We start from the raw sequence: 27,810 nt of genomic DNA on the forward strand, positions 1-27,810 counted from the left end.
ATCAGCAGATGCTAATTTGACTAACAGTGCTGCCTCGGTGCGTTTAGGGCCAGTTCGTACAGTAGGAAAATATCCTGGCTTGTTGCTTGCTGCAGCTCCTGGTCCACTGATCGAGTGCTCCCTGCCCCACAGCCTGTATCTGATCGTCATACAGAGGTTTCCCCCCCTGCTGCATGCGTAACATCTCGCCAAGTCCAGCCGTGGTGGTGCTCACCAAGACCTCACCGCTTGGATCTCATCTTCCTACACGGAATACGCACGACTCACACTCAGCGAGCCGCTGAGGCGAAATTAAAACGCCAGGATTTACCTCCTCGGGTTCAGTCCAGACCGAAACGAGGCTGGGATTTCCTCTTATCATTTGATATTTGACAGATCCTCTTCTCTTTTTTTGAGCGCGCGCGTGTGTGTGTGTGTGTATTGGGTGGAGTCAACTCGGAATTCTCCAAATTGGAAAACCATTGGCACATTTCAGGTAGGTCGGCGGCTGTAGTTTACATTAATCTGCTCATAGCCGAGCAATGCAGCGAAGCATCAACATTTTTTACCTTTCATGCATTTGTTTTTCTCCTGATGTGTGTGTCCGTGTGTGTGTGCTTTGCTGTTTTTCTGCTCTAACCAGGGCCGCAGCTCGCACGGTGTGTGTGTGTGTGTGTGTCCACAATTTAATCCCCTTTAGAAATAAGAGTCGCCCATGTCTGACAGATCAGCATCAACAATTAGCGTCGTTACATTCGGATAAAACGCCGTGGACACATTTACAGCCCCAAGTAGAGCCGTGTGAGCCTCAGGATGGACGAATCGAGGGGAAACCTAAATTGAAAAAGGCCTGATAGCTTCCTACGAGGGTGTGATTAAAAGCTATAAATTGGCTTTAGAGGCATGAAGGGTGGGATTGGAAAAATGAATTCACCGTCTGCATGTCCCCTTTTGCAGAACATCTCACAGCCGTGTTTTAAATACAGTTCAATTCAGCTTGATGCGATGGAAATGAAATAAATAAACAAATCGATGCAAAGGGAAAGAAAGAAAAAGCCACAGTGAGTGTGAATTGATTCAACAGCACCCCACCTCAGTGATTCTCATGCACATGATTATAAAACACATCTGTGCTCAGGTGTCATCCCTCTCTTTTTCTCTGCTGTGTGCTCTGGCTGCCAAACTGGGACATTTCAGAGGGAGTGAGGGGGGTCAAGAGGCCTGAAATGAGAGCAAGATTTTAATCATTATATAGATAGATGCACAGGAGGGCTGGCTGTGATGGAGCACATTAAATACAGTGCAGCTGCATTGATGCACACTGGTGGGGGAAAGTTGAGAAGATGAAGGTGAGGAGCACAGACACAGATGTGTTGGTGCACGAGCAGATGAGGGAGAAGTTGCAGGTTTGATTTTCGTGATAAATCCAGGAAGTGATGATTCAAGGCAAGTGCCCATGAGCAAAGCACTTGTGGTGAAGCATGCAGCTCCAAAGAGGTGTGTGTGTTTTAATGCTCCCCAATTTCTCCCCCCAGCCTGTTGTAATCATGCATGAGCACTGACTGAAAAATGACAACCTGCTGTCCAGCTGCTGCCCCTTTTAAAACTCTTTCTTCAGATAAAATGAAGCTGCCGTAAAACAGATTCCCTCAGACAAAATGGGTCCTTTACATATAAAAGGTTGTAGTAGAGAATGGATGGAGGGTGGATGTGGGTGGGGGGGGCAGAGACATCGCCAGGGGGGATGCTGCTTTGTGGATTTAATGTGATGTTCATTGACTCTATGTGTCCCACCCTTTGTGCCCGTGTTTGTCGTCACAGGAGCACCATGAAGGACAGTATTGCCAACAACAGCACGGCCAGCATCTCCCAAGCCAGGAAAGCTGTGGAGCAGCTGAAGATGGAGGCCTGCATGGATAGGATAAAGGTACATGTGTTTCTGTTTTATCAAACATACAGTGTCTCCGTCAGGCATGAACAAAATTGTTGGAAACTTTGTGTATTGCCATTTTGTGCTGCCCCGAGATTTCTCATTGATTTACAGAAAAAATATACATTTGCAAAATGTTTAATATTTACACTGACTAATCAGTATGAATGTTACCTGCATGTGAAACTGGATAAACATCTGTGTGTATCTAACCTCCAATGATTTCGACACATTGTGTGTTCGTCTCTTGATGAGTGACAGTCTTCATTTTCATTCTTTAACGTCTGAACAAAGAGAAAAACTTAGTTTCTTGCTTGGAATTGGCAACATTATCATACTTGTCTGTCATCGTGTAACAGTTGCGCACAATTAAATGAAAGTAATCATATATTTGGCTTAAAAAATCAAAAACACACCAACCAGCCACACATTAACGATTGACATGTTCCTTTATCACAATCAACACACGTTTAGTTTGATTCACATTTCACCACACTGTCCTGCTGCTGAAAATACTCACCGCTGCACCTAATGTGTATTAATCCGCTGCTGAAATTAGTCCCCTCTTAATAGACTGTTTAGTCCTACTGGAGTAGCATGTGATAAAAAAAATAAATAAAAAAAACAAGTGTCCAGCTGTTTTTTATAAAATAGTTTAGTGTTTTTTAAGACTTATTTCTTCTGTAAGAACAATTGGACTGATAGTGACAGAGAGGTGACCCAGACTGACACATTGTTATAGTTGTAGTTTTGGTCATTTCATTCAGTTTGTAGTAAAAATCCAGAAAATTGCCAGCCAAAGGAAACAAATTCTGCCTGCCATCACCTCTAAAGCTCACTGATTAGCACGTTATATCTCGTTATATCTGGCACACAAGTCCATGAAAGGTCAGACAGAAACTGTGTAAACAGACAAAATATAACAGCGTTGATTAGTGAACTTTAGAGGTTCAGGAAGCTTAACCCTTTACCTTTATACTCAGCCAGGCTGGCTGTTTGCTCACACTCATCTCTTCACCAGAAAGTAAATACACAAAATGTTGAACTGCTCCTTAAATTTAGACACAGAAGCAGACTCTAGACTCGGCAAACATTCTATATCATTATGAATGTGTTAGCATATATAGAGCAGATACAGTAGTAGTAGACCAGTCCTGCCTCTGGAACCTCGTGGCTAATCTAAAAACGGGCAGATAAAAAAAACAAAACATGGATGGTCAGTGCATCTAAGGTGGGCTGAATGACGTCTAGGTACTCAAACAAGCTCCGTATCAAAGTGGCCACACTGTTAATTATACATAACTAAGCCTAAAATAATCTGAACAGATATGTTATACATAAATCCAGCCTCAGTACAGTTATCATGAACGGGGAAATTATCTATAGAGACCAAAACATTTTTTTGTAGCCAGTCTCAAGTGGACGTTTAAGGAACTGCAGTTTTTGGATCTTCCGCATAGAAGTTGTCGGTGGGTCAAAAACCTGGCACCAGGCTACCATGATGTAGCCTCAAGCAGCAGGTTACAGAGGTCTGATAAGATCACTTCGGTCCAACTCTACACCCCCAGACTTTTCTTTCATTTTCAGTCTTGTAGGCTTCAGACCAGTGACATCAGTTGAGGCAGTTTATCAGGCAACAGTTTATCAGTTTATACAACTTTTTTAATATAACCATTCATAACGTACCCTCATTTATTTTGTTAAGTTGCAGATGAGATGAGAACAAGTTCAGTGCAACTTCTTCTGACAGGCATCACATGAAGCGCCAGTTCACCTTGAAAACACCGGTGTCACCACCTCTCTGTCAGAGTGTATATCATTTCCACAGCAAGAAGCACAAATATGGTGACTGTGAGGGGTGAACCCAGAGGCGTGCGTGGTGGGCTGCGATGATTGTTGACCACTCCTGACATTACTTTGCTACCACTGCAGGTTATCTTTTTATAGTGTGCTCACAGAGATTGTCCTTGGTTAGCAACTTCTCATCTTACATTGCCAGTGTTTGATTTTGGCAAGTGTGCAGCTTGTGAGCTTAAGGTCTCTGGTTCCCGGTCGCAGCAAAGAAAAAGTGAAGATTTAAATTAGCCCATGTTCTCTTGTTCTATATACTCATGTTCATGACATCCATAACCTCCTGCAGCTCCACCAGACTTTTATTATGCAGCAATTCAGGCTTCATAAAGAGTATGTGTCCTCATCAAACAACACCTGGTCAAATATTTACATTTATATTGACTCTTTGATGCTCTTTATGGTTGAGTTCAGTCACCATGCCTTCAAACGCCATGATATTGTTTTTGTAAATAGAGATTTCTGCATAACTTTCATCCGTTACATTGATCCATGTCTAGTTGTTGTTTTTACTGATCGATGCTTTCACCCCAAAGTTTTATATTAATATGTTTCTGTTGCGTCAGGAGGCCGCTCTCCTCAACAACAGTCATGAACGAGTTCTTGTGCGACTTAAAAGGCCGTGTCATCATCTCATTCGGTATGCTCCTCATGTGCTTAGGGAATGATTGCCCCACAGCCCTGAGGCTGTTCGCTCAGCATTATAGCCGGGCCTGGAAGCCTGCCATACACCATCATCCCTACTCAGCACAACAAAGGCTGCTTACAAGAAAACCTTCTCTTCTTAAAAAACAAAGTGATTATCCCCAACTTGTTATGAGGGTTCAGAAGATGTATCATGGTGACCTCTGATTTAACCTACAAGTTGACTTTTTGACAGAACTTTAAATCAGTTTTTCTGATATTTGCATATTTTTATGAGTTAGGTTTGGCATCATGTCAATCAAAAAGTCATTTTTTAATTGACCGCTAATGTCAAGATAAAACCCATTCAGCTTCTGCACAGATTTAGCCATACCAAACCAATTTGTTTTGAGTTTGAAACCATTTCCAAGTTCAATGTGAGCTTCTATTCAAGTCCATCAAAATGAAAACTCATCCATCCAATCACACATACAGTACATGTTACAACCAGCTTGTCATAATAGCGATCAAAGATCTTCACGAACCACAGTGATACAGGTCTCACCTATTCAAACTCATTGTACTGTAGTTCACACAACCAATGTGAGCTAAAGTGGACCGGAGCAGTAAAATCATTGCATAATAACCTATAAATAACCTCCAAATTGTTCCCTCTCTTTCAGTGTAAAAAAGCGCATTATGAAAACATTTAATGAACAATCAATTTACAAAAACAGTGAAGAACAGCCTGAGATAAGTTCAGTCTGCTGTCATCATTTAAATGTATATATCACTGTGGATCTACAAAGGTAGAAGACATTTCCTCACATGCAGGATATTTTAGAATTTAATATCAATAGTTGTTTTGTTTTTTTAATGTTTTGTTCATTTCTTTGTCCAGTGGGCAAATCAGGAGTAGCAGTGCAGATTAAAATTTTAAATGAATGACTTCTCTGCAATTTGCCTCCAGATTGGTCCCTTTGTTGGGATGGTTCTGGCCTGTGGGCCGTATGCCTGACACCTATGTTCTAACCCAACAATTATTCAAAATAGAACATATTGCATGCCCCTTTATTGATACAAAGCGAGAGCAAAACATATCAATATTGCCATTAAATTGTAAATCTAATTATGAATCTTGTAGTCCCTGTTTCGTGGCGAGTTGTTGTAAACAGAATAAAACAGACGATAGAAACAGAAAATCCAAGAAGGTCACGGTATGGATCACTAGCATCAAACATAACTAAGTTGTGGTTTAGCTTCATTGGTATTGTAATCACTTTAAATGAAAACATGCTTAATAACCCGCTGCCAGCCTCCAAATGATCCCTGAGATAAACTAAACGTGTAAAATGATGTAAAGTTGTTACATTAAACGCGCTGAGAAGTATTTAGATCGCATAGTGTCTGAAAAGATTTGACCTGTCAGTTTTATTGTCACCTTAGCTTTTAATGGAAAAGGAGGTGAATGTAAATGAATCTTAAATGTCACATCTGATCTGCATCTGAGAGGCTTTCACTCAGCTCCATAGTGGGTCTGACAAAAAATGTAAGCTGTCTAGATAATTGACTACTACTGTCTCATTTGGCTGCAGTTTGGTGTGCCTTTGCTCTTCTGTGAAAAGCTTTTAGCAACTTGTTTGTAACCAGGGCGTTTTTGTACAGGTGGACGAACAGACATCAGGCGTATTTGAGTTTATTTAGTGAGTTTTATGGGTGCAAAACTTCTCATCATAATTCTTCTGTAACTTAAAGGACCAGTGTGTAGGATTTAGTGCCATCTACCAGGTTAATTGCTGATTCCAAGCATAAAGGGGAGAAACTATGGTGACAGCAAAAACACGAAAAGGCCCAACCTAGAGCTGGGCTACTGTAGAACGATGGTGCTTCAACATGGCCAAAGAGGATCCAGTGTCTAGAGATATAAAAGGCTCATTCTAAGGTAACATCATGATAATGACTTATTTTCAGGCAATTATACACTAATGAAAACATAGTTATGCACATTATACTCCATTTCAGCCATATTCTGTAAATAGAGCCCCCAAAATCTGAACCTTTAAAAAAATGTGCGACATTAGTAAAGTTTGGTTATTTATATGAAAAGTCTGGCAAGAGGCACTGGGTTCAGAAATACTTTTTGTATCACATTTCTCAACAAATTATCAGCTACCACATTCAAAGAAATACTTAATGGATACATTAAAGATGGAAAAAAAACTATTTATTTCATGATAGGGTTGATGTGTTCCTCTAAAAATCACGGACAGCTTTAGTTGCAGTGTGATTTCACATATTATTTATGTATTATGTATCTTATAGCAGTTGTTAAATGACTGATTGGCAGGCAGCTGCTTTAGTAACTACTTGGCACATCAGATGTGGAGATTCATGTAATTCTGTATTACAGTAACGGCTCTAAAAAAAAAGAGCCACTGAAGCAGAAGGCGGCTGCAAATGAAAGCAGAGAAATTCCAGATAAAAAGGAGAAAACAGACAGTCAGCCATGTTTGGCGATCCCTTAAATTTAATTAAGGGATCTGATGAGAGATAGTGTGTAACAGTGACAAGAGCAGTCTCTGTGCTGCTGATTGAGGGATCACCACATTCTCATTAATTGCTCAATCAGCCAAAGGAATGTGATCTGTGCTAATTAGAAGGACTCTCCTTCCATCATGGGACTGCAGTGTAATTACAGTCAGTCTGGGCCTAATGACACACACTATGCAATACCACTTTTTGTCCTGTGGGGCCCTCGCTCTTTGCAGAAACCCTGGCTGCAGTTATATGATAATATAATTATTGCGTTTACTTTCATTATGCAAATAATTAAGCTGTTTACTTGCATTGCAAGAGAAAGCTTTGTTAATGTTGCCACTCTGTGCAGGCTTGTGTGCTCTGATTAGTGCCTGAATTAGGTCAAACAGAGACAGAAATTTAAAACTAGTATGCAGCTTAAGCATTTTAGAATATGTTGTGTTTCTTCTGAGCGAGCAGATCATTTTAATATGATTGTCTTCGACTCTCTGACTAATGTAGCAGTCATCTGAGTATGACCTTAATAGTTTTATGACCGGTTAGATCTGAATAAGTGTTTTAGTGTCATTAGTTTTGGCATGTTTATGTCCAAAAACCTGCTAAACTAATGACTTTACTGCCATCCTCAGCTGTACATTAGTGCATATTGGCAAATTAACAGCATTCTAACATAACAAACTAATATGGTACATGAAATTATACGAGAGGGGTCATTGCCTTTATCAGATAGATACAGCTAAAGATAGACAGGAAAGTAGAAAAAGAAACAAAAGATAACATGCAGCAAAGGGCAGAGGGTTGAAGAGAACTCTGCTGTAAGGACTCAGCTTTAGTACATTAGGTGCGGGCTCCACCAGGTGAGCTACCGGGGCGCCTCGGGCTGCAAGCTTTTCATCTTTTTACAGATAGAGCATGAGGTATCTCAGTGGTTCCCAAACCACAAAAAAGAAGAAAAAAACCTCTGTGTAACAGAAATATACTGTATGTTTTTCTTTACTATCCCAGTTAAAAATGTTTAAAACCCACCCAAACTCAGGGTGGAGAACCACTGAGGTAAAGATACAGCTAAAGGATTTAGCTTCAACGATACAATAAAAAAATACTTTTAATTGGCTGTTATTTATTCTTAAATAGCTATATATCTTTTTAAAAGGCGGAACGATGAGGCTGCATGTGATGTTTTTTAAATAATCAAATCCTAAATTAAAAATGTTTTTAAAAGAATTTATGTTTATAATATTTCCTGTGAAGTCAAAGCCTAGCATATCTCATTACATTCTTCTCTACCTCCGTTGTTGTCTGGGGAAAAAAAACTAACAACTATATAAAAACATCATCAGTGACACTGGACCAAATGTGTACTAATCCACCGTTGAAAGTAGTCCCCAGCTAATTCAGTATTATCTCCTGATTGAGTAACATTCATTAAAAACTACAGTACCCAGCTTTTTAGCGGTTTTAGGAATTGTCTTAGCCTTCTTTTAAAAGGGGAAGTATATGTTTTTGATCCATTTTTAATAGATTTACATCTATTGCAACATGATAGGGTTGAGTAGGGAAAACAAAATAAACTGACTTGTAAGAAATAAGAAAAATAAGACCCGCCTTATTGTTCCTTTTTAAGATACAGAAATGTCAGCACCCAATATTAATCAACAACCATTTAGACATTATTTTATGCCGTGAGACTGTAAAAATGATACTGTAATAACTATATTTCAGACATCTGATGGATGATGATGGATTTTGTGCGTCACATTCTGTTGAGACGATGAGGTGAAGTGGCAGGGAGGAGATCAGATGGCTCTGTTCTCTATGTAGATCCCCGAGCCCTCACCGTCCCCCTGATGCAGCTGCTCCTCTGCTCTCCATTTGCGGCCTTCCCTTCCGTAACCTCCCACTCACCTCCCGAGTAGAAACCCACATTCACATGCAGTCTGAGTTACTGTAAAATTTATAGCCCCTGTTTGACTTTGAAAAATACCACATGCCTTTCGCCTTGAGGCAGAAAGTCTGTTGTTAGCCCCACCCTCCTTTCCCCTCAGCTGGTCAAGGTGCCGCCTTAACACCTGTCAGTCATCTCAATGAGCAGTCTCTATCTGTTGCCTCAGGCTGAGGTAACAGGCTTCAGTGCAGTCGCCACAGGCACTGACAGGTTGAAAACACACAGATAATATGCAATTTTAAAGAAAAAGGAGACGTTCAAGATTCACTCAGCTCAGATTTTGGATAGTTCGGACCTGGTGCAACCTTATCTCCAAAAAACATTTTCTCTGAAAACGAACACACTGCAGAACCTCGAGCTTCTATACAAGTCTATCAAAATGAAATCTTCTCCAGTACTCAGTGCTTTATTCACCCTGACAAATATGTATCTTACCTTGGTGTCTGAGATTGGTTCCAGTGTCCCTCCAGAGGAGTCTGTCATCAATCATGTGACTCATACAGTATCATAGTAATCATCATGAAGTAAACAAAACATCACGTCATCCTTTTATTTTATATTTTAAAAAAAGGATAGAGAGACATACTCAAGAATACAACCAACTTTTCAAACTGCTCCTCTCAAAATACAATAATTCTTTCAAACTGCTGGGCTTTGAACCCAATTTGTCCTCATAATAACAGCAGTGAATACATCTTTGGGGGCGTTACAATCTCCATGAAATGACTTGTTTCACTGTCAGAATTAAATCCATTCGGTCCAATAACATTTGGAAAGTCTAGAAGAGCCACACTATTAAATCATTTTATTCAGGCCCAGATCTGTTCTCTTTATACATCCATGATCTAAACCCATGAATGGGTAAAAAGGTTGAATCTCCATTTTTAGCCTCGCTAGTGACGTGGCTAAAAAATGTAGAGCTGTAGAGCTGCTGGCTGTAGACTCTTAATCTTGTGTAATACAAAACAGTTAATTCTATTCTCTTTCAAGGTTATCCACATTTGACTTTAAGACTTAATCTTAAACTAACATTCAAATTATTCTCTATGGTATATTGAAGAGAAGAGAGCAGATGATTCATTTGCATAAAATGTGCAAGCTCATAAATCTACTTGCAGCATCTAGCAAGTATTTTGGGGGTATTTTAGGCCTTCATTAGAAGGCGACAGGGGAGAGATAACAGAAAAATAAAGGAGAGAGCGATGGATCAAAGGTCCCCGGACTGATTTGAACTTTTAAGTCATGAATTATATATCAGAAAACTGGAAACAACCTCAGACACCACCCTGATGAAGGCAAGGAAGCTGGAAAAACAAAGCATTATATGCTGGAGATGAGAGTAATTAGTTTTAGGAACACCTGATGACCTGCGTTTCTTTTCTTTTGTCTCAATATTTCAGGTATCCAAAGCAGCCGCCGACCTGATGGCGTACTGCGACGCCCACATACGTGAGGATCCCCTCATCATGCCCGTACCCGCCTCCGAGAACCCTTTCCGGGAGAAGAAGTTCTTCTGCACCATCCTCTGATGACCTGCCGGTAGAGCTTTATGGGTGCAGGCATGGCGTTGCCTGACTTCTCTGTCTTCACCACACCTGAAGCTACTGGCCATAGGCATTGAGTTGAGTTTTGCCAGGTGGACACTCTGTTGTTGGTCAGCTCTGTCCTGGTGGCTGAAGGTTTTGGGGGAGTCAGCTACCAAACTGGCAACCCAGTGAGCGTATCATGTCTTGTTAAATAGGTTTGTTATTGCTTTGTTATTAGAGAACAGCCTTGCTCAGTGCTTAATGAGATGAGAGATGTTTTTTTTCTTTTTTCTTTTATTGTGCTAGATCTTAACATGCCTCAGGAAACAGAAATTTGCCCAGTGTCGAAGAATTTTAAACATTTATTTCCCTTCCCTTTATCTGAGTAAAAAAGCATTGATCTTTGTATAATCTTGAACATCATTTCAGTTCGTTTTCTATTGCTTTCAGTGAACACGTTTGACTATTTGTAGCAACACTTACTGAAAGTACCACTGAAATTGGACACTTCCCTCAGTAGTGGTTTCTATTTCAATTTGCCTCCATAGTCACTAACAATTAACCCACTCGTTTTACTGATGCAATACAGTTGGATTCAGATTAGAGCGCGGAAACAGAAACCTTATCTCATGGTAAATTATTTCAGTTTGTGCAAACTGCACTCATAATAAGAAGAAGGTGGCTGCACATCAGTTCTGCTGCAAATAAATAAATAGACTCTCTGTTTATTGAAAGGTGCAGAGCTAATGTTTCAACAGTGAAATGAGTTCTTCAGGGTTATCACTGTGCAAACAACCCGTAAGTCAAAAATTATTTATGAATCTACCACCTCCTCCCAGGCCCACTCTAATGCATTCTACCTTTGCTGCTCTGTTTGATTTACTCTCCATATACTTCATCCACTTCAAATCAGAGACACTATCAGTTAATCCTGCCGCCCCGACTGGAATATTTTTACAAGTTGCAGGAGATCTTTTGCTCTTATTTCCTTAACACCGTCATTTGTTTTCTGGGCATGTTTCCTGAGCCTGATTCTTTTTGCCTGTCCTAGAGTGAATGGCAAGGCCTTTGACATTAATGCCAAACCAGAGGCCTGCATGTTTCTCCGCTCCTTTTTGACAGCCTCCTCTGTTTCCGAGGGACCGTCAGTCTTTTAGAGTGTACAGTATGTTACAGTGCCAATATCTGTGAGAGCAGTGTGATCTTCACACTGTGGTCGCACAGCCTTTTTTCCGTTTTGTTTGTTTTGGAAGAAAAAGCACACTGTCGAAACATTTCCTTTACATGGTAGTTGAATAGCATTTGCTAATTTTTACGATGAATTGTTATGATCGTTATTAATATTGTTATTATCAGTAGTATTATTGAATATTTGTTGCACAGCACTGACAGCTACATGACGTGTAGTGCTACTAAGCTTGTATGATACTTAGGAGAAAAAAAACATTTATAAATCATGCAATTATTGATACTATCTGAGTATTTTTTAAAAATAATATTAAGGGTCGGTTTACATCATATGATCCCTTTGGTGGTTCAGGCTTTTTGCATTTCTGTAAAATTCAAAGAAATTTCCTCTTGGTACTTGAACAGCCATCGCATTAGGAATGAAAACTGATACTGGACTGTCACTAACACAAACTATTAGACTCAAATTGTTGTCAGGATAATTATTGTCTTTATTTCTTCTCTAAAAAACCTGAGACTGACCTCAGGATGCGCTCACTGACCTCATCTTAAAGGATGGTGCCAAATCTGAAACAAGAAATATAACGGCTAGAGATGAATATTGCATGGATTTATTTCTATCTATAACAGAGAGAACTATTATGATATGAAATATTGCCTCTTCATTGACTTTCTGGGTGCTACTCTGCACATAATTGGAGTCCGGATGTGTCAACAATGTGCAGCTGTATTCATGAATGGTATTATCGTTTTGGTAAAAAAAAAAAAAAAAAAAAAAAAAAAGCATTTAAATAGCAGGCTTTGTAAATCCTTTGATGGATCAAATGAATTAAAGGAAAACGGCAACCCAAATGTGCTGTGTCTTAAATATTTCTGCTTCATGTCTCTCTCTGACGTCTGTCTGAACACACTGATAACATGAAAGGCCACTGCAAATCGTTCTGGGTCTTGCAGAGGAACATGATACTCTGATGTGTAGTGGAGACCTCCTGTGGCTGAGCCGAACCACAGGCCATCTGGATGCACTGTTCGTGTGTTGTGGCAGTTTTTTTTTTGTTTTTTTTAAGGATTATGATTGAATTCAGTCTCAGCCAGATTCCCTTTTACATTGTAAACAACCTCAGACACTGAATCTCCCCTCAAAAGAAAGAGAAGAAAGGAATACATCAGCGGTCTCTAAAGGTTGCATGAAAAGTGTCTCCTAATGATTCAGGGCATCAGTCATTTATATTTCCTGTTATACCTGTTTCATGTGTCCATTAATGCATATATTTACAGCGTCACCTGAAATTACCACTTTCTACCAAGTTTGGTTTACTGACTTTTTTTTTTTTTTTTCATTTTTAGACACTATTCCACTGCACTAAGGCCTCATATCAGGCGAAATTGCTTGTTGTGGCCTAATCAGTCATGGCGCATACACGAAAATCAACCTAGTGATTTCATATAATCACACACAGTCCCATTCAGGTTATATAACTAAACAGATTGCACAAAATAGCGTGGACCCTTTCACTGAATGGCATTGATAAGACAAGGATCAGGATGAAATCTTTTTTTTTAATCCTTTGCACAGCTGTGGTGTGGATTATTATCTACATTTACTTCAACACTTACTGAAAACATATTTTCTTAATCAGCTTCTTACTGTGAATGATGTCAAACATGAACACAGTATTATCTCGTAAAACTGGAACAATTTTGTATTTCTTTTTTTTCTCTGCTCTCCTCACTGGTTTAAATCGGGCAGACCTCAGTTCGAAAAACATGATGTCATAAACTTCAGTCCATTTCAGTCAGAATATGATCAATGTTGGTGGATCGTTTGGTCACTCTCAATAAAATCTGATGCACTCACAGATTCCTGATGAAGCATATTACCTTTTTTTTTTGGTGGGGGGGTGTATAATAAATACCTGATGTTGTTTGTTTTCCTAATTTGAAATTAAATTGTTAGCATTTAGTCATGACTAATTGAGGTCACAGAAACAATTATAAATTAGCCCAAAGGGCTTTGCAGTCTGTCAAACATGCAACACCCTCTTTCTTTAGACCCTCAGTTCAGAAAATACCTTTTAAAGGAGTAGAATTTAGGTACTATAGAAATGGGTTAGAAAATGTGAGTTTTATGTACCAATAAAAGTAGGTCTTGATATTATGTAGTATGCATAAGTCTGGGAGCGTGCTAGATAAAAAAGAAATCCACAGAATGTATATAGATCCAGGGAAAAGTGCAGTGAGTGCAGTGTTTTGAACGCTGCATGATAAAAGAGAAAAAGAAAAGAAAGTGCATACACATGGGTAGGAATAGTATAGAGAGAACATAACTAATAATAATAAAGTTTAAATCAGAGTTGAGGACATAAATAAACTGTGATAGTGGAGGGCTGGATATCTGCAGTATAGGGCAGAAGGTTTTGCTTCAAGCAATCGTGAGCATGCAATGAATAGCCTTTTCCTTTCAAATGAGTAATGTGTTGCAGAGAGACAACCAAATCATTGTAATGAGTATATTTATGAATATGGCTCTAAAAATAATTATATAATGCACAGGAAAGTAATTATCCCTAGAGCAGTAGGTTATCTAATACTGGGAATCTGTGCTAGAGCAATTTTCCAGATTGAGCATTGAGCCCCCAAAGTGTACACAAAATACATTGAGAATCGTAATAATTTCTGATATCTACATTCACAGCATGCCGTTTTCATTTCTACTCATTTGCCGCACAGTTTGTTGCATGCAAGTCTTTCCCATTACATTATTATTTTTTCCCTACAATGGGCAGTGAAGTCTTTAAAATAACATTTATGCAACACCGGAACTCCATTAAAATCAATACAAATGAAATGTTTACAAGCATGGCAGCAGGGGCTCTTAGTGGCATGGCTCACTCTTCCTCAGGAGAAACAGTGATGCTCTCATTGTCAGAAGAAATCCTCTTCAAACACCCCTCTCCATACACAATAGATTCCATTTAAATGATTTATGTGCAGCGCGGAGTAACAGGTTTAATAGTAATGTCCTAATCTTAAAGCCACAACATGTCACCTAATTTATAGAGGCATAAAATGATTCATATGTTAATTTTCTTTCCCTGCTTAGAAACTTTTTTTCACTTCATTAGAAATTCACAATGTAGACTGAAGCAAAACAAACCCTGACACTTCTTTATGTGATAAACGTTGAAAGGTTCACCTCAGCAATACTGTTTGTGGCTGTAATCAGTGTTTTAGTGTTTCAATTTACCCCTAAGCACATATGATAAACTATGGTTTGTGCTTACCGTACTATTCTGTATGCTTTTAAGTAGTTTGAGTGGAAATTGAAACTGAATAGTGCTGCTCAATTTTTCATGGCGATGTGAGAAATGCTGAAATATATAGTCCAGAAGCTTTTTTTCAATAGGTTATATAACATTATGGCAGAAAGAGGTAGATAGAAATCACGCAGAACATGGCAGAACTTAGAAATAGATCTTATTTGAAAGGGTTTTCATTATTTTGTCTAACCTCTGTAAATTGCATATCATAGTATATGTACAGTTCATGTTATGTAATGAAAACATATGGTAAAGATACTGCTGATAATGATAACAGTTTGTTATTTTTATTGCTATCTTTTCATTGTGTGTATCTGCTATAGGTGCTTTGTTATCTTGACATTTTTATGTTTTATTTTATGCCCCAATTTCTCCAGAAACTTGCATCTAAGGTTTATTTTTATGGTTAAAATAAAAAAACAAACAAAAAAACAATTTATCTTCAACACAACAAACAGCAATATTTAAATAAGAAAATAAATGGATTCTAATAATTGCATCAATGGGTCAGTTATATCTTTACTAATATTTTATTGCACCTTCAAAATACGCTCACTGGCTAGAGAACGCCATCTCCCAGAGTACGCCGCGGCAGGGTTCCTCGCTTCCCATTGGTCCGTCTCTCCGAGCAGCGGAGGCAGACATGAGGCAGTGGTGAGAGCCCGGCGGAGAGCTGCGGAGCTGAAATGAAGCGCACACACGGAGCGGCTCACACCGTGCAGTTCCGTGCGGCTCAGGAAGAGGCTCCGCGCCGCTAAAGCTGAAGCTGCTCCGGCTGAGTGAAGGGCTCCGTCCATGCGGAGGCTAGCGCTCATTCTGCTGCCCTGTGCTGTCGCCGTTCTGGTGCACTTGTGGTTGGCACAACGACCCTCCTCCACCCCGCCGGACAACAACACACACTCGGGTACTTCTTCTATTTTTTTTTATTTTTTTTATTATAGCCACAACCGCGGGCTTTGCCTCCTCACAGACTCGCAACTTTTTTGTGTTGTTTTTAACACCCGAGCGGGAGGCTAACTTTGCTTTCACCGCCCCGGTGTGTGTGCTGTGGCCGTGAGTTTGAGTGAGAACAGGTAGTTTGATCCCGCTGTGTGCTGGCGCTCCGGTGTGTGTGTTCATGTGTGTTTTAGTGGGAAATAACGTGGATGTAACAGCTGAGCAGTGTTGGGCGTTGCTGGGATAATCTCACAGAGACTGAAGCGGAGCTGAGCATCTCTTGCCTTGTTACAGTGCAACTACTGAGCTGCCTTCACGTGGCTTATTATCAGGAGTATGCTGGAGGGTAAAGCCGCTTTGTTATCACAGGAATATAGATTAATCAGCTTTTGATGCACGAAGACAATTTGCACCAGGGTCAATTAAAAGATGCATCACAGTAAGTCTGTGCAAACTAGATCTCAGAGGCTGTCAGGAGCAGGGATGTGAAGCAAACATTAAGCATGCATCAAAGTGTGATTTCTTATTTATTATCTGTGCTTGTCTTATCATTGTCACCAACTCGAGGTCATATTTCACCACAGCTCCTCACATTGAACACTTCCAGCTCCACTGGGTGGGAAGTGGCTGCTTTTTTGGGGGCTGATTTTAATAAATATTTCAGCATGGCTTTCTGTTTCTGACACAGATGAAGCGTTACCTTTCTATGAAGTTTTGGTGGGAGTGCTGTCAGCGAGACACCATTATGAACTGCGACAAGCGATAAGAGAGACCTGGCTGGGCTACCTCCGAGATCACCCCCACTTCCAGCACAGGTCTGTAAGGGTGGAGGCTCTTAAACTTCACCACTTGTTTTTTTTTTCTTGTCTTTGTTCCCAAAGCCAGATTCACACAGCCTGCAGCTGGCAGCAAATAACTGACTGCCCCATCAATCCTTTCATCTTTACCTGACCAGCGGCCCATATTGTTCTCCCCTCCTCTCTCCCTTTCTCTTTCATTCTTCCTCTTTGTCCATTTCCTTCTCATTCAGCGATCTGAGCGCAGATAAGGTGTGATGGCCTTTAAGCAACCCCCAGTAACCATAGCAACGCAGGGTGGCTAGACGGACAAGCTTTAGAAATCTCGCAGCCTAATATTGCACAAAAATAAATAAATAAGAATAAGACGAAGAATGCAGTAGTACATGTGCTTAATTTTTTTTTTTTGCAGAGTGGGGGTGAAGTTCATTGTGGGTGAACATGGGTGTCCCATCCCAGAGGAGGACAGAGAGGATCCCTACTCCTGCTCGCTCCTGAACTTCACCCAGCCAGGTATTTAAAAACATACTTGTGAGTGGACATCTGCAGCTTTAACATGCAAAGATGCTCTGTGTGCAATCTGTTGCATGGAAGTGCAAAGAAAAAAGAAAGTGGAGGCAGAATAACAGGAGATGAGTTGAAAGACTGAAAAGAATGCAAGTTCAGAAAGAGTATTACACCTTTATTCATGTTCACCCACATCTCAAGGACACCATTCTCTATCTTTCTATACCCAAGGCCAAAGCAGAGATCTCTCACAGTCAACGCAGCAGCTGCTGCAGCCGATACTAGGGCTGCGTACTGACACTTGTAAAGTAAAGCTGTAGGAAGCGTTGACGCACCGCATGAGAAATAATCGAAGAGGCTCACTGTCAGATTTAACATCCACGGTAATTGTTATGTCTCTCACCTTCACAGAATCAGTCCAGTGCAGCCGTTTCACTACTTCATCCAATCCGTTACAGTGTTCGCTGCCTTCATGAAAACATAATTACTGCCCATCAGAATAGGCTTTTTCAGACAGTGGCCTTTAGGGTCATGGTGATGTTTTGTTTTTTCAGTCCATTCTCTGCTCTCCACTGCGTTAATGGTTGTAAGTGGTGACGTGATTTGCTTCAGAATCGGAGGCAGGGAGGTTTTGGTGTGAGATGCTCTGTGATTGGAAGAGAAAAAGACAATGGTTGCTTTTGAACACATTTGGGTACCTGACTCTGGATTCAGGTCAAAGCACACGTTAAGCGGACAGTTGATTGTTTTTGAAATTTGTTTGTGTGCACCGCATACATCGCAGAGATTTTTTTTTTTTGGACTCCAATAAGGTAAATACTAATTAGCTTATTTGAGTAAATCTGTTGCCAGCACAACGTTTTATTCTTTGGTGAGAAATCTTAATTGTGTTCAAAGATTTTCAGACTCAAGGTTTAAGGTTCAGTGTGGATCTTTTGAACACGGTTAGGCAAATGAGCGAATTGTTTTTTTTTACTGGTGGATAACAAATAACAACAAAGACTGCCACGTAAACGAGATGCTGTCGGTTCGTGTTATGGAAGTTCATAAACTTGTGAGTGCCCGATCGGGACTGTGCATGTACAACTCTTCGAGAGATGAGAATTTTTTTGTTTTTAATGTGGCAAGAGTCAGTTTATCAGTTGACAGAACAGTTCATTTGTTTTTTTTTTAAGGACGTGTCCCTACCTGGTTCCAGCCTCTCAGATGTGAATATTAGCTGCTTTTCTTAGTCGGACAAAACAAGCCATATGAGCTCTGTGAAAATATAATAGACATTTAATTAACACAGACATTATTCTGCATATAAACTAAGAACGGCAATAATAATAATCAAAAGCAGCCCTAATTATGACTTCATTTGCATGTTGCATCATTTACCTTTGAATTGTAAACACCTTTAGACCTTTAGTTGTTGGCTAATGTTGGGGGGGGGGTCACCAATAGATGCTAAATAATACTCAATTTGCTGTTAATTATTTATGATTTATGCCAAGTTTTATTCATTTTTCCCCAGAATAAAGTAGCAATCCCATAATGTCCAGTGCCAAGAGACGCACTACTGTTATTAATTTTGACAAGTAAGCACAAGCTAATCATTTATATGTAGTGTGCATAGGAGTAATAAATATGTCCTCACACACTGTGGTGCTCAGTGTGAGAAACATTCGGTTTGATAAACTGCTCCTTTCTCTTTGTCTGTGATTCTTCGCCTCTAATTGTCTTTATTTTGGAGTGAGCAGCAGAACTTATGGAGAGCGCATATAAAGTAAAAAGCCTTCTTCCCTTTAACAGCCTTGATCTTTTCATTGATCTCCAGGGTAATAAACTGCTCTTTTGTAATTAAGAAACCACACTCACGAGCAAAAGCTTGCTTTGAAGACCGCAGTCCTAAGAACCAGCTCTTCAAAGTGCTGATGGTGTATTTTTACCAGAGTCTGCCTTCTTCTCTGAGCGCTCTCCCTCTCCCCGAATCACCCCGGTCTTCATCACCAAAAAGAGACGGTCAGCATGTTGAGATCGTAATAAATTTCACGTGTGCAAAGCCATGTGCAGTGATCTCTGCCATCCCTCCGTCCCAGTGGCAGGCCAGGATGCAGAGATTGAGATTGTGACGGTGTCCGACCCCTTGGCGCTCGCCCCCTCCGACGTGTCAGCCATTGCCCTGGATTTCAAGGTCCTCCACCCAGTGGTGATCACCCGGCTGGGGGTGTTTCCCAGCGGGACCCGGCCCGAGCTCCAGAGCAATGTTACGGTGAAGCTTCTCCAGCTAGACCAGGAGGTAACATAGCATCAACCTGTGAGCATGATGTATGCTGTATGCTCCTTTTCTGTGGAGCCTGGTAGATACATGGCCTGGGGGCAGCTGGAGGACTCTGCTGGTACTGTTTACTGCCTCAGTTATAGACAGAAATTCAAAGTCCTTTTGGATTATCTGTCTTTAAAATAACTCAATACTGAAGTATTCAGTTTAGATGAAGGTAAATGTGCACATTCATTTAATTCTTGATGGATAAAGGCTTGTGATTTTTGCAGGAGGCTGTGGTCACTGCTCGCTTCAGTGCCATCAGCACAGGGACCATGATGAACGGGGTGTGGTACAAACCAGTGGAGCAGTTCATCTTGCCTAAGGTCAGTTTCTTACATGTTTGCAGGGCTGTAGGCAGGATGTCCCCCGACTGACAACCAGAAAAAGCAAAATAAAGCTCTAAATTCCTTCATTCCTCCATGATGCCACTAAAGTGTCCTTAAACATCAGGTTAAAAGAGTGTTTCTCTGCCTTCTCTCATTTCAAGCTTGTTCCACCTCTGACCACACTCAGCAGAGATCCTGGGTGTGGTTAGAGGTGATGTGATGTCACACGATCCTGGAGTGCATGTGTGTATCACTGCTGCAAAGTAAGAAGTCAAAGTTAATGTAAGAAGTGTTAATCTTAAATTAAATTACTACCCCCGAGGTGACACAGAGTGTCCTTCGGTAGCTGCAGCCCTGCATGCAGTATCATGTCACTCAGTTTAAATGTCCTATACTAGGATGCCATGCAATGAAATGTCTTGTTTTTACTTCAGGGTTTTGAGGGGACCCTGGTTTGGGAGAATTTGGATTCTGCTGGATTGAACACAGTCAACTCTTCCTCTGTGCAGCTCAGTGATGGAGGAGGTGTCCTCAAGATCTCCTCTGTACGTACTGACACGGTGTCAAATAAAATGTACAAAGAATATTCTCTCTCAAGTTTTGAAGCAAGGTCACAGAGTTTAAAACTTTGCTATTTCCTTGAATTGCAGATCGCAGAGGGCATATTGCCTCATAGAAGTGCGCTTGGATTTCCCGGTTTGGCTGGAGGGTTCACATTTACTATCTATGGTTGGTCCAGCAACGGAATTAATTCTGAAAACAGTTCGATCAAAATCGCTCTATGAGCCATCTGTTGTAAAAGTAGTAGCGGTCCCTATGTAAGAATAAAAAAAACACTGATACACTGGCAGTTTATGAGATTAGCTACTTTTTTGCCTCAGGGTTCTTGCGTATGTGCCAAATGGAAATAACATTTCTTTTTCCCCCTCTCTGTCCTGTTGCGTTACATTATTGATTGTACCTCCTGCATGTGTTTGCATTTGAAATTATCTGAGAATGGATTTGTAGCCATTTTGGAAAAAACTAAATTAAATTTAGTATCCAATATCTCTGAAGACAGAACTAATGATCCATTCTGTAAAATGTTGCAATTTTATTATATTGTTTTGCCAGCCTGTGACTTAAGTTATTGTCCCTCAAATGTGCCTTAATTTATTCACACCATGGGTGAATAAAAACGGGACTTTTTAAATCTCATCTTTGACAAAAACTTTAACTATTTACCCCAGTGTTTTACCCCTAATGTGTGTTTCCCTATGCCCACCCTGCACCTGTGTGTCAGATGCAGATGGCCTGTCGGGGCTCCTGCGGGGCCGTCCAGCCAGGATGGAGAACCATGCCTCCAGGCTGAGGCAAGAGGACACCGCCTTGCAGCAGGAGAGCCTCAGGCACGACGACATGGTGTTCGTAGACGTGGTTGACACCTACAGGAACGTGCCTTCCAAACTGCTTCAGTTCTATAAATGGTATGCCAAGTGCTAATGACTCGATTCTCTGTTTCCAAATTGCCTGGGCCCTCTGAGGAAATCAGCAACCTGAAATGAAAGTGTGTCGTCGCTTCAAAATGTCTCGCTGTTAGAATCACGATTGCAATCACTCAGTCGGGGGGAAAAGTACAGTTGTGAGTCATCACGTAGCAAAACATACAGAGTGGTCTCAAGCTTTGACTTGACAAGTATATTATTTATTTTTAAGACCTCCTGCCCTTCACTCTCAGTGGTATTTGAAAATAAATCCACTCTGGGATATTGCTAAAAATCAGAAGGTGGGCTTTAATTAAGTTTGTAAATTCCTTCTCTGGCAGGTCTGTGGAAAACGCTGACTTTAATCTGCTGCTGAAGACTGATGATGATTGTTACATCGACGTGGACTCAGTATTAATGAAGATTGACCACAAGGGTCTCAAGCGTAGCAATTTCTGGTGGGGCAAGTAAGTACAATTTGGTGTCTGAACGTGTATTTTGCTCTTGATTATTATTATTTTTTTAGTCCACTTGTGTTTGCAGCTTAACTTCAGTGCACTGTCAGCTGAACTTTAGATGAAAGAAACAGGAATGCTCTGTCAGAACGATGATGGATCAGCTGAAAGGCAGACAGGATGCGATGATGATGTATCTACCGTCCTGACCCAGTTTCAGGCAGAGCTGGGCAGTGGATCGCATCGGGAAGTGGCAGGAGCTTGAGTATGCCAGTCCAGCCTACCCGGCATTCGCTTGCGGCTCAGGCTACGTGGTCTCTCGTGACCTGGTCCAGTGGCTCGCCAGCAACGCAGATAAACTGAAGGCCTACCAGGTAAAGTAGCTAGAAGCAGGTGGTTTGTGGGGACATGGGAGCGGATAGGCATGAATATGATATGAGGAATCTTCCCTGGATGTCTTGTTACAGGGAGAAGATGTGAGCATGGGGATCTGGATGGCAGCTGTTGGACCACAGAAATATCAGGTAAAAAATGTAATTACATGCATATCCTCCAACTCCAGTGAAGCACCAGTGATCACAAATAATTTGTTTTATTGACAACAGTCCAGTCTTCATATATTCATAAAATACAATTTATTAGACTTCAGTCGTCAGAGATGGAACGATAAACATTTTCCATCCTTGTCCCTGATGCCTTCATGGTCCACTGGAATACATCATAAATAACAACAGTTGTCTAGTTGTTGTATAACATTTAGGACATTCTTCACAGTTCAAGATGCAAATATCAATTAAAAAGAAAAACAGAGTCCTAACTCAGTAACTCTGTCAGCAGTAGTTTGTTCTCAGCCTGAATAATGTGTTAAAGCGATGAAGGTCAGTTTACTGCAGTTTATCAATCAATCTTTTTCTCTGTAGCATCTTTGCTCTTGAAGTAAATTAGCAGGATCGGCTCCAGCCACCGTGACCCTGCGAAGAATAAGTGATTCTAGATAATGAATCGATTATGATAAATTACGCAACTCCTCTCACTCCTAAATCTCTCACTTGCTGTTAAGATTATTATTTTTCTTTTCTTAGTAATTCAGTTTTTCACTTGTGAATTGATAACCATTGTGGTGTGTATACTCAGTTTGCTTTACAACTGTAAAAAGAACTCTACATCCATCATTGTAGCACAGCCTTAGCACCTTTACAGCAGTTCACTGCCAAACTTGTATGGGCACTAAAAGTCTGTGGGAACTTGGCAGCACGTTCAGCGTATCAAAGGTTAATATCCCGATCAGCCTGTGCATGTTAACAAAGCCTGCCCCTTTGCTACTGTCAGGACCCCGGCTGGCTGTGTGAGAAAGAGTGCTACCTGGACATGCTGTCGTCCCCCCAACACACAGCCGAGGAGCTGCACATCCTCTGGGACAGGAAGAGGGCCTGCGGAGACCCATGCGGTTGTCCTTGGGGCCACTAGATCTGGCTCACACCGCACTGACCAAGTGGCACTGTGGGTAAAATACATTCAAACACTGGTTGTCAGTTTCTGTGGTTTCCTTAAAAAGAAAAAACAACAACCTCAAAGTGAGTCGTTTCAGACTTTTATCAGTTATTTAGATATGATGAAAACACATGGAACTGTTGGAAAATAATCTTAAAAACTTTAAGGATCCATTGCAGGTTCTTAATATTAACAAAAATACTGTGCCAACATAAACATTTGCAGCTTCAGAATATGTTAAACAGTCACATGTAGCTGTAGCACGCTGTCAGTGTTTGTATCATGAGCTTGGTTATTACACTTGAAATGAAAATGTGGATTCAAAGATGTTTTTAGTGATTTTAGTGATACCTGACAGGGACGGACAAGAACCGCATGTGCAATAAAAGCATGTGACGTCATCATGTACAGAATCATCGCTGTAAGCCTTGAGTACTTTGTAATAATATAATTATTGGTACTCTGATACTTGACAGACTTCAGCCTTTTGCTTTAAAAAGGATATTTGATGGAATTTTGAAGATGATCGCTTTGCATTGGTATATTTTGTAAATTATTGTCTTAAGCTTTTCATCCTCTTCACTATTTGTAGATTTATGATGAGCTTTCACACACACACACAGTTTGTACTGTAACTGTCATTGTGCAAATAGTGATGTGGCCTTACTGTATTTGTTAGGCGTCATACTGTATGTACGTTAACACTTGTGATATCGACACAGATTTAAACTCATGTATTTGCAACATTTTTGGAACTTGACAGTCGGAGCGACTGTGAAATAGACTCACTAGTTTAACGCTAGTTTTATGACGCCCTCCTCACAGGACAAATAAAGAAACTTAAAAGAGATTAATGACTTCCTTGTGGTTTATTTTTGGGGACGATGCACACGGTAAACTCACAGGTGCAGCAGAGTCTGTGTTGGATCCATGTTGAGTCTCAGGCTTTGTGTTCGTCATCAGTGTCGCACCAGAGACAGTCGGCAAACAGACTGTGCTCATGCTGTTACAGATTCTGTTTATTGAACTTAAGGAGGATATTAAACCAATTTGATCATCTAGTGTCCTCCTGAGACAGGTAGCCGGACACTGCTCGAATGACCAACAGGAAATCCTGTTGCCCCAAATTGATCAGTGAATCAATAGGACCACTAAACTAAACACTTTTAAAGATGTTGACTTGAAGCAAATGAGCTTTCTCTGAGCATATGCTTTTAGTTGCTGCAGTGATTTGTTTGTTTATTGAAGTATAGCCATATGATTGATGCTGAGTCACTAGAATTAGATTGCCTCGCTGTATACTTTTGTAAATAATGAAAGATGATGCCAAATATTTTACTAATGGAGGATAATACAAGTCGTTTGTTTTATTTAGGCTTGTCCTACCTGCAAAAACAAATAAAAAATCTGTTCCTGCAATTAACCTGACATTGAAGCAGACATTCCTCTTCCTCTGAACACCCCACCCCCAACCCTCCTGTCCATCTTATGCTTACGCCTCCTCTCTTTCAGTGAGCTGCATGATAACAAAGTCATATCCGCATTTGTTCCACTCCCCTACGTAGATAAGAACAGCATTTTTCACTCCATCAGCCTCTCTCACTGATTTGGCTCGCAGCTCTTCATTGTGAACTGAGAAAGAAGTGTGGAAATAACACGCAGCACAGAAAGAAAGAGATCCTGCTACTGATTTCGGCTCTGATGCTTCTTTAGAGGATGAACTTAATGTTGATGAGCGCTGGGGTTATGTTGTTACTCCATGATGTAAAATATTTAAATTCTTAGCATTTTGTATTTTCAGAGATATGCTCCAATTCTTCTGCCTGCTTTATTCCGTGTATGTATGAGCCCTGTTCTCTCATACCCATTCAACCAGCCGATCAAATCAGCCACATCAGCCTCTGTCATGATACCTCGAGAAGAATTGTACTGTGTTCATCTAAAAATTGCAGTCGTGTATTTTATTATGAGTCTTCCTGGGCTTGTAATTCACAACTTTTTAACGTTTTTTCTCACCTCATTTCATGCCAACATAGAATATGGGGTGTTTATACAATATGGAGAGTATTATTATTCTGAAAATGGTCTCATATTTGGAACAAGATGCTTGTGTATTGGCATAAGAAAGAGTTATATGGTGTGAAAAAACACTACTCAAGAATTCCTTTGTTCTCAGAGAGATCAATATTTGTGAACATGAAGTTACTCCCAATGCTGCATGGCTAGAGAGTGGAGTAGAATCAGAAAAAAATATGACAACAAAACAGGGCATATTAAAAAGACCCACACATTTTGAATCTTCTCTGCCCTAAGCACATGTGTAATCTTTTCAAAGTGACGACAAGAGTACAATTCCCTGAACCACTGACTTATTTTCACTCTATTAATATTTTGCCATGAAAGTGCAATCATCCATTTAGCCTGTGACAAGCACTGCTCTGAGAAAATTGAGAGAACTTGAGTTAATTGTATTTATAAAATCCTTTTCATCTGGAGTCTCACCTCTTCCCAAAACTCATCTTCTCGCGCTGCAGATTGAATACAAGAATGTGTTGACATTATAAATTTGAGTGTTATTTTCCTGAATCCTGGCTTTGGCAAACGCTTTTCCTTAAACCTGGGTTTGGCAAAATAGTTTTTTTTTTTTTTTTTTTGTCTGACGTAGCCTCAAATCCTATGAAATGAGTTTAGTTAGTTTCATCAACGCCACGCATCATATTCGAAACATCTTCTTATGAACTGAATCTTGTAACACTATACATCTTATATAAAGGTGTATAATATTTTACATACAGCATTTGTCAATGCAAAGGTTAGTGTGCTTTTGTACTACTACCACTCAGAGTGGTGGAAAGCTGAATGTTTTGTCTTTTTTTTTTTAGAAAAATATTTACATTTTTTATCCATCGCTTGTAGCTCAAACTATTTTTTTTACGTGTAATTATTTTAACTTTAACAAACAGTACCTTTAACAGTTTTAACTGTTCATCTGTAACTTTTATTTATCTGTTTCACCTTCATTCCATTAATCTATTACCTTTAGATAACTATTCAACATTACTTTTAAACTGTATATCTTGTTTAGCTAACTAAAGTATTTATCACTTTTAGCATAGTTAACCTGACTAGTTAGTTAGTTAACTAAACTAAGCTAACTTTGCTGCCTGCTAACTAAGTAAATAAGCTATTATTAAGCTATTACTATTTTAGCTAGCTTATTACTTTTAGTCAAGTTGACTATTTCGACTTGAAATGGTTAGTCATTTTAGCATTTGTCTGCTGTCCGCTTTGCATTCTCAGTTAAAACTTGGTGTCAGCTGACTCGCGATGGGCAGTTATTTATTGTAAATTAGCCAAACATCAGCAGGTTGCTCCTGAACACAAATATGTGGATATATTTAGGAAAATCTACTTCCAGTTTTTAATTGAGCTTGTTTAGTTTAGCTTAGTTTAGTTAATTATTAATGAATTTTGAATTATGAATTAATGATTCCATGTATATACCACAACATTGTAGACCCCATGCGGTATAAGTAACTTTTATAGGGATTCATTGTTTTAGACTATATAATAAAATGCCACTTTAAAGATTTTATGCCACTGGTGATGACATATTTTACTCCACTGTTGAGTGATATAATTCATTATGGATACAATCTAAATATACCTGTGGTGTCAAAGTGAAAATACGATTCAGATCAGGCACAGCTGTCCCAGATCTTGGAGAGGAGCTTACAGTCTGCTGAGTGGCATTCATCTGCATACTCATTCAAACAACTCCAGATTCTTAGACTCTCCTCGCAGAGCATTACACATCGTTGTCAATCAGCCTCCCCTTCTCCATCACCCTCTCCTCCTTGCGCACTAAAACGAGGAGGAAATCATTTATTCATGACACCCGGCATCTAAAACCAGTATTTCTGATTCACAGGAATGAGAAGATATTATTAGACACACAACTCTATGCCCTAATGCTGCAACATTTTCATTCCCAGTTTGAGCTCGCGCCCACAGCTCTCTCTATGGTGTCCATAGCAGCTATAGTGTCTCAGCCCGGTAAGGCTATGGCAGTAACTTTTTGCAAACATTTGTCAAACATTGTTGTAAATGTGTGACATTGTGGATCAGTTAGATGATATATTCAGTAGAACGTTGGCTATTAGATAGTACACATAATTACACACATCTCTGACAAAGTGATGGAAATACTGTGTGAATCATGGAGTTTCATAACCCCTCTTAAACCCTGCTGCAGCAACATTGCAGATTTACTATGATAGTGTTTGTGGGAGATAATTAGTCTTTTAGCCATTACTGAACCATTACCGACAGTCATTCTGAGGATCATGAATTAGCTCATCGGTCTGATGATGAGAATCTTCAAAACAGCTCAGTCATTTGATGTAACCTGATGCAACTTTAGAAATTTCATGATGTCAGCTAAGTGAATCCAGTCGCCCTCGGTTCAGCATTAAAGGAGCGCTCCCGCAATTTAGTGTTGTACTTAGATGAGGTTGCAAGAAACAGATTTCAAAAAGAATGGTTAAAACTGCTGCATCAGAGACTGAGATATCCTTTTCCCCCTAGTATGAGTCATGTTCCTAAAGTGCTGCATCTTCGTTTGAC

The 27,810-nt window shown here is 40.0% G+C and overlaps 2 protein-coding genes across 2 annotated transcripts; both read left to right on the top strand.

The window, feature by feature from the left end:
- The first annotated feature begins 13 nt into the window (after window positions 1-13).
- gng4 (G protein subunit gamma 4) lies at window positions 14-12,433 on the top strand. The gene is made up of 3 exons (XM_010750237.3): window positions 14-475; window positions 1,801-1,906; window positions 10,268-12,433. The coding sequence occupies exons 2-3, from the start codon at window positions 1,808-1,810 to the stop codon at window positions 10,394-10,396; spliced, it is 228 nt and encodes a 75-aa protein (XP_010748539.1). The 5' UTR covers window positions 14-475; window positions 1,801-1,807; the 3' UTR covers window positions 10,397-12,433.
- Window positions 12,434-15,487: 3,054 nt separating this feature from the next.
- On the top strand, window positions 15,488-24,034 carry b3galnt2 (beta-1,3-N-acetylgalactosaminyltransferase 2). Its single transcript, XM_010750238.3, has 12 exons — window positions 15,488-15,805; window positions 16,526-16,652; window positions 17,047-17,147; window positions 19,223-19,422; window positions 19,677-19,772; window positions 20,210-20,320; window positions 20,426-20,504; window positions 21,058-21,241; window positions 21,580-21,705; window positions 21,908-22,067; window positions 22,161-22,217; window positions 23,023-24,034. The coding sequence occupies exons 1-12, from the start codon at window positions 15,697-15,699 to the stop codon at window positions 23,158-23,160; spliced, it is 1,488 nt and encodes a 495-aa protein (XP_010748540.3). The 5' UTR covers window positions 15,488-15,696; the 3' UTR covers window positions 23,161-24,034.
- The last annotated feature ends 3,776 nt before the right edge of the window (window positions 24,035-27,810 follow it).

The sequence above is a fragment of the Larimichthys crocea genome, chromosome III (genome assembly GCF_000972845.2).
Source record: "Larimichthys crocea isolate SSNF chromosome III, L_crocea_2.0, whole genome shotgun sequence".
NCBI classification, from domain to species: Eukaryota; Metazoa; Chordata; class Actinopteri; family Sciaenidae; genus Larimichthys; species Larimichthys crocea.